A 13017-nucleotide genomic window follows, 5' to 3' on the forward strand; every position below is an offset into this window, starting at 1 on the left:
CGTTAAACCCTTATCTTTCTCTTTGTCATCAAGGAAACCGTCTGAGAAATGATGGAGAAAAGGTGATTCTCCCTGAAGAAAGACTCGAGCCTCTACACACTCCACACACACGCACACAAACACGCAAAGCAGCGCTTTGGATCGTCACTGGAAGCAGATGTCACCTCACAAAAACTCCACCTGTATTACTACTGGCTGAATTCTGACCCATCTGATCCAAACACACACACACACACCGACGACCGCCAATCATCCGGGCCGCGTTCTCACTCTCATCCCTCGCTGCAATGAGAGCTAAAGCTAAAGGAGACACCCAGGTGCAGATTAATGAAGGGTTTTGCAACAACGTCATGTAGCATATACATCTTGAGAGAAAAACACATCTCTGCACATTTGCAGACTGAATTAAAATGACTCCAGCACGACTCTGAGCAAGAGCCCCAAGACTGTTAGAAGGAAGGGTCAAAGGTCGCCTCAGCTTATCGAAGCCACTCAGTTTGAGAAGAAGGAGTCGTCCCCAAAAGTACGTGCGAGTGATGGAGCGCAGACGTGTCCCTCGGCCGCGATGTCATTCGTCTGCGTGCGACCGCGATCGAGCGGGTTTTTCTGATCATCCTGCACTGCACGTTTGTTCTCATCATCAGTTCATCTGACCGGAGGAACACTTTTTTGGGGGGGGATGACATTGTTTTTTAAGAATCATGAGTGAAGCTACAATGAGGTCTGACATACATATTTTTTTTCAGCGTTTTCATCATTTCTTTCTTGGCGTAACCAGGGCGAGCGCGTGTAGCAAGACCTCGGATTGCTGCAGTTATTTGTATCGCTCCTCTGAAGTGCATCTTAAATATGTAGATATGCTGTAGTTAGTGTTGGTAGCATTAGTCACGATGAAGAGCTGATACCTCCAGTCGCTGTGGTATTGATATTCGGGGGAAGGGGGGATAATAAGCCTGTCAGATAAGACAGAATCACCCATGATGCCTCAATGCAGTGTAACCACTCAGTAATGATTGTACAAGTGACAATGCACATCAGTTTTTAACATTTTGGATGAGACTCGCATCCAAACACTCACTCACACAAAGTGCACTTATCTCGCCCTCGGAAACGAGGGTCAGAGCGACTCGGGTCTCAAAATCTGAACTTTGATGTTTCTACCTGTGGATGAGCATTCCTGCTGTATTTGTTACATGTTTTTTTTCTATTATTATTATTATTATTTTTTAAAATCTGATCTGTCTTCTGTTCATCCCCTACGTAGCGCCAGTCTATTTACTGTCATCCTCGGAGATGTTACGCTCCCCGGACCAAACAATGGCGTGTTAGTGGTTTAGTTAGGATGAAGCAATACTGAGATATATCCACACAGTGCAATTGGACACAGGTTAAGTACAACCAAAGCTTATGAGAACAATGTGTTGTCCCTGGACTGGCATGGCCTGAAGAACTTCAAAGACTTTGAAGACTTTGCGAATGTTTCTTTTCACAATCCAAACAGTCGAAAAGCACCAAAAAAAAAGGAAAAAAAAAAACGCAGGACATTTATATACGCAAATCAATTCGACATGACTCCTATTTATATATTCAGATTCTGTGTCTTTGAAGTGCTCTTTGCATGTCTAACATGATTGTGATGGTGCTAATACAGTATGTCTGATTGTTTGTTTTTTATTTTTAGTTTGTTTGTATTTTACGTTGCACTCTGTATGTAACTCACGGCCTTTCCGACATTTGTTGATGTTACGAGAATGTGAAAAACGAAAGACATCCTGTAGGACATCCTGACGGAGGAGTGTAGCTTTCAGTCGTTGTTTGTTTTTTAAGAACGTTCACGACAGCAACCTGACATATCACGTGTCTTAATCAGTGTAAATGATCTATTTTTTTATTTGAGCCCAAATAATGAACCCTGTGCATACTCGGAGACCAAATTATCAGTCGAAGGATCGTTCTGACCAACCTGTGTAAAGGTAGCCTTAACAAACTGGAATTTTTACTTTAGGTCAAGTCCAGTTTTCTTTATAACTGACTGTCTTGATTTTTTTTCTGTACAGTGTACATAGCGACATTGGTTTTGTTGTCTTACTTTTGCCTTTTTCTACTATTTTCACCCAAAAAAAACCTAATAAAGGTAAATTATGTACATTTTAAGAAAGATCAGTTGTTTCTTTTTCCTATTTCACTTTTTTTTTCTCTTTGTTTGGTCATTTTCTTTTCCCAGCATTCTCCATTCTCCTTCAATAATACAATATTGTACTTATGTACAGCCATGAGGAAAAAAAATTTATTTCCACAGGATATCACACAAGAGAGATGATCATAAGCAAATTCAAAGCAGTACAAAAGCAACACTTTTAAACCGCATGGTTACAAATGAATCTGCTGAGGCTCAAATCACTTTGTCGCCACTTTGGCACATTTTATACGAAAATTTCCGCTGTTTTATTTTTGCGTTTTTTTCAATGAAAATAAGCTTGCAAAGATATTTTAAAGCTGCTGGAATTAAAACAAACAAAGAAAAAAACTACTTAAATGAGATTTTCTTGCAATACAAAATGCAGCTTTCTACTAGAAAAGAGTAAAATGAAAAACAGAGGGGGCTGAATTGGGATCAGTGGTGGTATCAAGACTTTTTCCTTTTTTTTTCCATTAAAGGCGAGAGCAAAGGATAAGCAGAGTTTAAAGTAATACAGTGTGCGTATACCGATTCACATACACTCTAAAACCCACAAAATACACAGAAAGCGATCCAGTTATTACAAAGTCGAAGATCTGCGCCAAATTCCTCGTGCTCTTCCTCTTCCCTCAAGACGGGGTCTTCAGAGCCAGAGCGATTAGCTTATTAGCATTTTAGCTGTAAACATTCATTGGCTGTGACCGCCCTCTAACCATCACTGTGCCATTATCATTAGTCATCTTAATGTCTGTCTGGCAGTGAGTCATCCACTGTGAAGAGTTGGGTGGATCTCGCCGTGGTGGTTATCGCCGTGTAACCGAAGGCACTCGAACCAGCAGCCATTTTGTTTCATTGTCACCGCAGGCCAGCTGTTCGTTGATCTTTGTTTATTTTTTATTTTTTTAAAAAGTTCATTTCAGTTTCATCGTTCAAAGTGTTCAGCTCTTCGTCGGACCGTCGAGGGATCTTCACCAGAGTTTCGGGAACACTCGGTGAAGACCGGGCGACCGCACGGAGGCCAGACTTGTCCAGAGAAAGAGAAAGTTTTCTTTTCCTTTTTTTTTGTTTTGTTTTGTTTGGTTTTTTTTAAAGTGGAGATATTTGTCAAGGCAGGAACCAATTTCTTCAAGTGTAGTGAAGTTTCCATTTGTCAGTTTTCTGCAGGGAGAAGAAACATAAAAGGCAAGTTAGCATTATGGGCATTTTATAGCATTTCACACAACTTAAAGACCGGGTGAATGTGTTGAGGATACAACATGTGAGCGCAGACAAGCAAAAACTTCTGTTTAGTGCAAAACGGAAAAATCCCTACAGCTCTTCAGCTTCTCGTTTTAACAGGCAAACATTTCATCTGGATCATTTTCAGCTTTCCCTAATTATAGCGTGCCCTTCCGCGATACCACGAGAAGTCTTGCGAGCGGAAGCCGGATGTATGTGTTTGTTAGGGCTAGGGTCACATGACTTTGATCGTACCCCGAAAGCATGCCGCGTGCATATTCCCATCCAAAAGGTGCTTTGTTTTTCAAGTCACAGAGCGTGGGGCCACCTCTTTTGTGCTGGAAAGCCATTAAACACCCTGCCTCACATTTTCAAGCCCGGTCAGTATTTAAATGCACACTTTTTTTGTATTTGATTAATTTATGTTCGTTAATTACGTCTCTGGAAAATAGTTTTTATTGGTACACCTGCACTGGATTCAAGCCAAGTTTATTTGTTAAAGAAAGCACATGTAAAGGTTTTCGTGTGGGGGTCGGTCCTTATTAATGTTTTTAAATGATTGAACGATTTCTGTTTCGTTATATTGTGTAAGCGTGCAGATTCTGATACACTCTGGGCTTGTGTTATGTGGTTCTTTGCCTTTCTCAGCTCTTAGTTTGGATCTCTAAAAATAAAGATGACTCTCAGAAGCCACTACTTCTGGATGAGGCTTTTAAAAACGCAGATGAGCCGCAGAGGACTTTACATCTGGTCCCAGATCAGCCAGCAGCGAAAGCCAGATATTTAATATGTGCAGAAGAGCGTCCAACAGCTGGTCAGTCCAAATTGTAAAACACCACACACACATACGCACACACACATATGTGCACAGATGCAGCAAAGCCAGGGGTTCCGGCACAGGAAAGCAGTGACAGGCATTGTGATTATAGCATAAACAGAGGGGAGAGTCTTGTTTGTTCCAACTCAGACTGAACAATCGCTTCATTCTGAACATCTCACGCTGAGCCAGACACCCACACATCTTCAAAATCGTGCTCATGAAAATGCACAAAAATGTCTGCGTCGATTCATATTCGTGTGTACATGCTGCGGGCTTCCAAATAAAATATAAAATGTTCTTTTACACCAAAAGCAGTGCATTTTATAAACTTTTTGTTTTTTTATTTCTTTGCTTTTTTTTTTTTTGCTTTTGTTGCAATATACTCATCAATTGAACAAATAAATAAATAAACAACTATGTGATTTCTTTGAAAAAATCTGAGGTAGGAAAAAAAGCAGGAACACTATGCAGTCCTCTAGAATATTTTAAAGCCTTAAATGTACGTGTATGGAATTTTGAATTTCTGAATAATGTATAAATTACATATGTACTATCTGTTTATGTATTAACTGTCTGTCTACTCTCCAACTCTATAAACCATTTTTGTACACTGGTCATTCTTAAAGAAGAGGCACTGATGTTGTTCAACATCTTTAAATAAAGGATGTAACAATTATTCACTGATATCTGATACCACACCATAAACAGCCTTAAACAAGGGAACATTACAAGCACGTCATGTGATGTCAGTTGTTTGGGTTATTTTGTCCAACACCAAGTAAAACAAGTACACATGGCCTCATCAACACACACACACAGACTGTTTTAGGACCCGTGCACGCATACGTGCACGCTCCGCCTTTGAAGTGTCCTGACCCTTTCTAACCTCAGCTCTTTCCTAAAATTGCATGTTTTGGTCGTGCAGGCGCAGGCCTTGAGTTTGCAGCACTTTCTGTGGCGGCCCCTGCAGAGCTGATGATAACAGGCAGAGCAGTCAAAGTGGTAGGTAATAACTACAACGATGCGTTCAAGGACAGTCGTGTCCACGAGCAGGGGCCTTGGCTTTCCGCTGATTGGAGCCCTCCCCAACCCCCCGCTCCACTCCACGATGTCTGGTGAGTTAGCTCAGAGTGGAACACCTGCGGTGTGCACATAGCAGCGGCTGCATGTGTGTGTCTGGACAGTGTAATATATATGTATATAAGCACGGGTTGTATGAAGCCCATGTGCAGCAGTACCTGTAGTATCATTTGTGATTCGGGATGAATGCTGCATATGTTTGTAATCATTTAAAGGCCTGATCAGAGAACTGTGTCTGTGCCTGTTTGCAGTGCGTGTGTTCACCTTGACCTGCGATCTAGCTGCTAGAAAAGCATGTTGCATTGAAACCCAGATTAATCTCTGCTCGGCCTTTGCTCCTCACAATGTCTTCACCCGCCTATCTTTTTTTTTTTAAATAAATCCTTTGATGTTGTCAAAGACCTTCATGGCCTTTTTTTTTTTTGAAGAAATATAACTAAGTCTGACCAAACTGAAACCAGAAGATGGAAGAGATAAAAATCACTGAAACAACATCTGCAAATGTATTCCTGTTTACTTATATGCACATGTTTGCACACAAACACACACACACACACGCACACTCCTGCACAGCTAATTAAAGCTCACTACAACCACACAGACACAGCAAGCACACACAAACATGTGCTGACATACACAGGCCCGTGCGGCTGACCCTAACCCCGGTAGACACACCTTCCTAATACCTCACAACTGTTTCCAATCTAAAGGTTCCTGCTTGTCTGGGCCCCAGCGAGGCCTGATTGCACGATATAAGATCCTGAGGAGAGAGGGCAAGGCTGCAAGGGAGAGAGAGAGAAAGAGAGAGAGAGTGATGTGCCTCCACTCCCCCCCCCCCCCCCCCCCCCACTCTCCCCCACCCCCTTGCTGTACCTGTGCGGGAATCTGGTGTCTGTTTAAAATGTTTTTGAGGGGTTTTTTTTGTCTTTTTTAAAAAAGCCCTGGAGACTGCAGAGGAAAACATTTGTCTTACATTCATCAGAGGAATGTCAAACACTGGAGTGTTGATGATGATGATTATGTACTTTTAGCTGATTTTTGGTTTATAAAGCGAAGCAACCAGGATGCTCAAAGGACCTCTTTCTTTGAAATTAACGCTCTACCCCTGATTGTGTTTTATTTAAGTCTGTGCACTAATCGTCCTCACCTTATCTGCTGGAAAGTGTTTTTATGGTAATTTTGAAAATGCATGGAGGGTGGTTAATGACAACTACACTGAAAAGAGAAAAAAATTATAAAGAGGTGGGCAGACATTTTTGTTTGTGACTGAATGTGTTAGAAGAAGAAAATAGAAAATAAATTTTTAATCAATTAAACTATTTTTAAATTTAGAATTTTGTTTCCTTTTATCTAATTTCCCTTTTGTATAACTTTACCTTTACATACTTTTGTACTTTACATTATTTTAAATTTACATTTTGTCTATTATTAAATTAATGTGTTTTTTTAACAGTCCCACTCCAAAGTTTCTGATCCATTTAAAATTTGAATTTCTTGTGTGTGTGACAAATATTTATACACAAAACAACAGATCATAACTGACAGTGTATTACTCTTTTTAAATTATGAATTAAAAATGAAACAAACAAAGAAAAAATACTAACTGGTAAGTTGTTTTGATGATTAGCTAATAAAAATTAAGTTAAGATTTGAGGTTTAAAGAAAACACATGCACACTGAAATTAAAGACTGATATCACAGTTACATGAAAAATAACACTGCAGTTTATTTTGTCAGACATTTTTAATGCATGCTCTTGAATTCATTTTTCTATGTTTTGATAGAAATTACGATTTAAAACAAGTAAAGCAAAGTTTTCTTCGCTTTTGGTCCTACTGTATTTTTTCACATGAAGGAAAATAAGTTTTCTGTCGTGTTTTAACATACACACATTTTAGCTCTTCACATTTGCACTGTAACATTTTGATTCACATATTAAAAGCCGTTTATTCAATTCCTGTCTTCCTGATTGCATTTACTATATAAAGCAAAAGTGTTAAATTCTCAGATAATAAAACTCCAAAAGAAGTGTTTTCGTCACCTTTGTATGGCGTGCATTGCATTCTCAAAATTTAGATCATGTCCACATCGTTTATTCCTTCTTTGATCAAATTAACAAACCATTTTTATTCATTTTGTTTTCATCGAGTTTGTGTTTTTCGATTGAAGAAAGCACACTTACACTGAAATCTTAGTCTAAATGTTGAGCCACAAACTGCCTGTACACATGTGTGTGTATACATATATGTTCGACACTATTCTCTGCACGAATGTGTGTGTGTGTGTGTGTGTGTGTGTGTGTGTGTGTGTGTGTGTGTGTGTGTGTGTGTGTGTGTGTGTGTGTGTGTGTGTGTGTGTGCATATTTCATCCATACCTGAAGGGCTGCAGTGGAGCGAATCATAGCCCTGGGAAAAAACTGTGGGACAGATAAGGGAGAAAGAGGTAGAAAGAGTGGAGGGGAACGGGGTTAGGTTTTGGAGATTTCAGTAACTTAAAGCGTGTTCAACTATGGAGGTGGAGTGAGACGAGAAAGGACTGCAGAGGTTTATGAGAAGGTTAGACCATGAGGGGAGAAGGAGGCTTAAAGGTCAGGAAATGAGTGCAGACATGGACAGAGCTGGGGAGGGAGGGAAGATGTGGACACGAGAGGGTGTACAAGAGAAGTTCAGTGGGGTCCTAGTGGCTGGCAGACATAGCCCAGGCCCCCTCCATCCTCCAGACGGAGAAGGCGTAGCTGAGTCTTTCATGGGCCAGGTAGTTGCAGCTGGCCAGCTTGGCGTCCATCTCATCACTCTGCAGCACCTGGTAGAGGAAGTCGATGTAGCGTGAGGCCAGCTTCAGGATCTGGATCTTGCTCAGCTTGTCCGAAGGTAGCGTGGGAATGATCTTGCGCAGAGAGGCAAAAGCGTCGTTCAGGGATTGAGTGCGCTGACGCTCCCGCACGTTGGCGATGACGCGCTGAGAGTGGAGCTCCTCGAAGGGGGCCTCGGGCCTGGGGCCCAAAGTCGTCGGGGCCAATGACACGACCGCTGAGGGGCTTTTCTTCATCCTCTTTGGCCCAGACGGTAGCAGGCTGCTGGAGCTGCCTGTGCTGCTCTCCTCTGCCTGACTGAGGCTGTCCTTTTTGGGATAAGGGGAGCGTTTTCGATTTCCTGGTTGAAGGGTCTTTTTTGATCCTCTCTCCAGCTCTTCCTCGCTGGCCCCCAGTCCTCCTTCAGGGGAGTTGGTGCAGGACACCTCTTCTCTCATTCTCCTGTCCACTAATAACCTTCCAACCGCCAACACAAAAACTGGATTTCGTGCGGTTCTTTATCGCTTGAGCTTACAGCTTCAAAAAAGAAAACAAAAAAAACCCTCAGCTTGACAAGCTTGTGTAAGTCACGACTGCTGAAGCTCCATCGGATTGGACGCCTTGTCGTCCTGTTTCCTGGTTACCTTGTTAAAATTCTCACTTTCACATTCCCCTCTCAACCTGCCAGACAGAACAACAACAAACCATCTGACAGGCAGGTCCACCTCCGCCTCTTTTATACCCAAACGCCAACCCGGAGCCTGCGGGCAGCTCTTATTGGCTCAAATGTTTTCCAGAGGGTGTGGCCGGGTATGAAACAGGCAGGAAAGCAGGAAGTGTGCATTAGCTGGGCGGGTGATAGAGAAAAGGGGGTAAGTGGTTCGCTTAGCCAATAAGAAGTGCTGTGTCTAATGTTGCAGAGATGTCTGAGGCTTTATGGGTTCCAGATTTGGGCTGGACCGTTAGAGCGCCTGCATCCTCGTGTCTACACAAACCTTGCATCTCTGACAGTCACCACGTGTAAGCTTTAACGCTTTAATACTTTTATGATTATAGTGGCGCTTTAAGCTTAACTCTTTTTTTCCCTTTAAAACTCAAACGTGAGCGAGTTCACCTAAGCATGTGTCGGTCATGTTCTTTATTATCCTGACAATGAGACGCTCGCTAAAAAAACAAATGGATTAGAGAACCGCAGAGAATTTATCGGTATAATAATGTACTTTATGATGTGGAATTTATGTTTATAAATCACGCCCATTGCCATGACAGGCCAAAAGGTACAGCGGTATTTTTCAGAAAGATGTTTTTTGTCAGCCAGCGAGTTAAAATCTGCATACCAGCCTCTGCAAACTTCCTTTTCCCTCCAAATGTGACACATCGATGGAAAAGTTCTGAACAAATAAGCGCAGCTTATTAATATCGCTGCCGACATCAGTTGTCAGGTTGGGAAGGGAGGACTGCCAGGACCCTAAATAACCCCCTGACCTGAGTGGCCCAGCGACCTCAGTCTGCAGAGGTGAGGGAGCACCTAATTGTGCCATCCATGGCTTCGGGGCAGGGATCGACACATGTTCCTCCACAGCGCGAACCCATCTGGGTCTGCAGCCACTTAAAATGCATTTTCCACACGTTGGCAGTCGTGACACAGCAGGTAGGCCCCGCGTGAGAAAATGACAACAGGTTGTACACTGTGTGCAACCTACAATTTGGACACATCACTAAATCTTGCGCAAGTCTACCTCTGAATCTCTGTCAGTTTCCCAACAACAGCCAAAACCATTTATACCTTCATGCGTCATGACTGGAGTGACTCATCTGTGGATCACTGCTGAGAAGTCTTGCGGGGAGTTTTCTGCCGCTCTGAGCTGTAGAAATGTTGTACTTTTTGATGACAGCATGCTCAGCGACAGCCTTTACATTTCAACACCTCCATCTCCATAAAGCTGGTTACATCTTTGATGTTTCTGAAGCTTCAGAAACTTTGCGTAAAGACACTCAGAAACTGGTATTATTTGCAAACACTGGTTTTATGGATCGTAACTAAAACCTCATATCAGTTTCTATATGCTACCCGACAGCCTCGAGCCAACAATTTGGATGTGATTGACACGGTATTTGAAGGATCGAATGCGAAGAGAGTGGTTCAGAAGATTTTTGATGAGCCCCATGATTGCACTGGTTTACATTTCATTCACAGAGAGCGGAAAGTAGCTCAATCCCAGTTGGGTTCAATCAACTTGGAAGAGAGAGAGAGAAACAGAGAGAAAAACAAAAAAAACCCTCATCTGGTCATCAAAGCGAAAGGCTGTGGACAGAAAGGGGGAATTATATGAGGTTACATTTACATAAGCGGCCAAGTCAACTTAAGGATTAACTGGTATTAAAACTGAGGCCTGCTGGGACCTCTGGTGGAGCCAAAGGAAGGACAGGAAAGTCATCGTTGCTCAGGCTAATCTCGGAAGCTGCCGCTTACCTTTAGCGAAGCCGTGGCTCTGTGCCACCATCATGGAAAAAATGAGCAAACATAAGCGGGTAGGCCTACAAGAATGTCGTGGCGCATAGAAGAGGCGGAAAAAAGAAGGAGAGAATGGGAGAAGAATGAGAAAAGGGGGGAAAAGAAAAAGGAGAAGAAAGGAGAGGGACAAGGGGGGAAAAAAGTGAGGCTGTCCAAACAGAACCAGATGCAGGAGTGTGGAGGCTCGTTTGATCTCGATCCTCATAGGCTGATTGATGTTGCACATTTCATTTCCTTGTCAAAGTCCTGACATAATGTTTCACTAAACACTCAGACCTGCTCTCATCTTTGTTCTGTTTCCACAGGGGTCACAATTAAGCTTTTTTTAGAGCTGAAAATAGATCATACACATATCAATATATCAACATACACTATATAGGCTTACATACACAGACACACACACACACACAGGGGGGTTTGGATATCCAAAAAGCCAGTATGTTGTCTGTTTCTGTCTCTCCACCATATGGTTTTAGCCTGACTGAAATACTGCACTGAAGAGTAGCCACGCTTACACTTTGAAGTTCAGGGGGAAATATCTTTATGTCCGTAATGCAGTCAATTCAATTACCATCATGTGACTCCGCGGTGACAAACTCAGCTGGTAGGAGCGCAGCGGCGTGACCGATCGTAAGTGATGTGTTTGGAAATCCATACTGGCCTAACAAAAGGAACCAATCATTGAATTCCTCCTCACCTTCACCCCTGAGAATTTCCTCACCCTCCTGCCTGCAGTTACTGAAGTTTGCACACAGCACACTACAACCATACCCATCCTTCAAGAGCTCCATCCCTCCCCAGGAGCTTATAGTGACACAAAGGCAGACATCTGGGACCCATTTCCCCTCCGTGGAGAAGCCCTTCCTGTGGGGTATCCACTTAGAGGGGTTCGGGAGGAGTAGGCTGGGGGGGGTGCGGTGGGGTGAAGGTGCATGGTAGGTGGGGGATGGTGGTGGTGGTGATGGTGGTGGGAGCCTGAAGACTACTAATGAGGAGGAGAGGTGTGGATGATCTAAACACAGAGTCAAACCTCCTGCCTTTCCTGGTTCGGGACCTTTTCGATTAAAGAAAGGCTTCGAAATGTATTCATTCATTTTATTTATTTGTTTATTTGTAGAGTTACACATAGTTTAGCATAAAGACTGGAAACAGCTCATAAAATCCACCCGCCAACATCTCAAAAGCACAACAGGTTATTCAGCACTAAAAATACCTGCACAAGACCTAGCACATTAAAAAAAAGACACTCCACTGCTTTAATGACTTTTTTATTTTATTTTGTTTTACAGAGACAACACGCAGTTAGTGGTAATTACATCAGAGTTTGCTCACTGCAAAATGGGCAACCATTTCCCCTGGGCAGGTAAACAAAATTTTTTTTAAAAAAAGGAGAAGAAGAAGAAGAAGCAGGAAAAAACAACAACAACAGCCCATAGAAGTCTTATTATAATTATAATTCTCACCAGGCTCTTTGTTTCTCATAGTTTCCTGCCTCTTTGGTGTCTGTTCACTTAAATGTGATATTTATGATACAGACTCTTCTCATCTGTTTCCAGAAATCCAAACGAGAATATTTCTCCCGGGCTTTCATCTCTGATTTGAAATGACCAAATCCATCCGCCAGCACTGACAAGCCCTTAAAAACACTGATTTTCCACATACAACTTTTGTTCATGCTTCATAATGCAGAAATAAATAAAAAAAAATAAAATAAAAACTTCTCACAACTGGTGAAATTCATTTGCTGTTGAAGTCTTACAATCGATGGTCCAGATATGCTCCTGAACAGACCTCGAGGTGAGCTTGATTGACACACTTTTTCTAGGTGTGTGTTTACCCCCGCTGCGCACAAGCATCTATTATTCTCGTTTAGCTGTGCCTTCTTCGTATTAGATTGTAATTTATCATAATATTTAGCACTCGGGCTTCCTTCAAATGTCCCTGCTTTCATGTGTAATTTAGCCAATATCCTGCTCTGGCTCTGATTACAGTGTTTAAGTGCTGGGGTCCATCCGTGGCACATTACAAACAGTCCCAGCGGAGCTCACAGCTGAGCTGGGGATAACACACACTGGGTTGGTGCAGGCGGAGCAGCAGGTTAGGCTGGAAAAAAAGAGTCACGGGACTCATTCTGGCACATCCAGAGAAGAAGAAGCAGTGCATGATGGCTACAAGACAGAAGAAGGGGTGGGAATGTGTAGTGACATTATCACGCATCCAGCTCCGTCAGGTGTTCCAGTGAAGCACTGTCTGCAAGGTGGAGGGAACTAAACTGATTAAATATGAGAGTTTGCTGAAAATAAATGGGCCTGCTTGTTTTGTTTAGTTTTTTAGTAATGACTGATACGTGGCAGATACGTTTGTGAACCACTGAATTAAAGGTGTGTTATGTGAAAGCGATATTTCTCTTTCT

The 13017-nt window shown here is 42.4% G+C and overlaps 2 protein-coding genes across 3 annotated transcripts in view; one reads left to right on the forward strand and one right to left on the reverse strand.

The window, feature by feature from the left end:
• The window catches only part of LOC146386728 (histone deacetylase 7-like), a 39608-nt gene extending 37444 nt beyond the window's left edge, over nt 1–2164 (forward strand). For both annotated transcript variants that reach the window (XM_084927982.1, XM_084927983.1), the window contains exon 25: nt 34–2164. In XM_084927982.1, coding sequence (XP_084784108.1) covers nt 34–52 — 19 coding nt within the window. In that variant the 3' untranslated portion in view covers nt 53–2164. The remainder of the gene's footprint in view (nt 1–33) is intronic.
• A 106-nt stretch (nt 2165–2270) lies between these two features.
• LOC146386729 (twist-related protein 2-like) lies at nt 2271–8779 on the reverse strand. Its single transcript, XM_084928000.1, has 2 exons — nt 7673–8779; nt 2271–3337 (listed from the first exon to the last, which is right to left on the reverse strand). Exon 1 carries the CDS (start codon nt 8545–8547, stop codon nt 7975–7977), a length of 573 nt encoding a protein of 190 aa, XP_084784126.1. The 5' UTR covers nt 8548–8779; the 3' UTR covers nt 2271–3337; nt 7673–7974.
• Between the last annotated feature and the right edge of the window lie 4238 nt (nt 8780–13017).

The sequence above is a fragment of the Perissodus microlepis genome, chromosome 5 (assembly GCF_051167445.1).
Source record: "Perissodus microlepis isolate ML-2025 ecotype Zambia chromosome 5, ASM5116744v1, whole genome shotgun sequence".
Taxonomy (NCBI): domain Eukaryota; kingdom Metazoa; phylum Chordata; class Actinopteri; order Cichliformes; family Cichlidae; genus Perissodus; species Perissodus microlepis.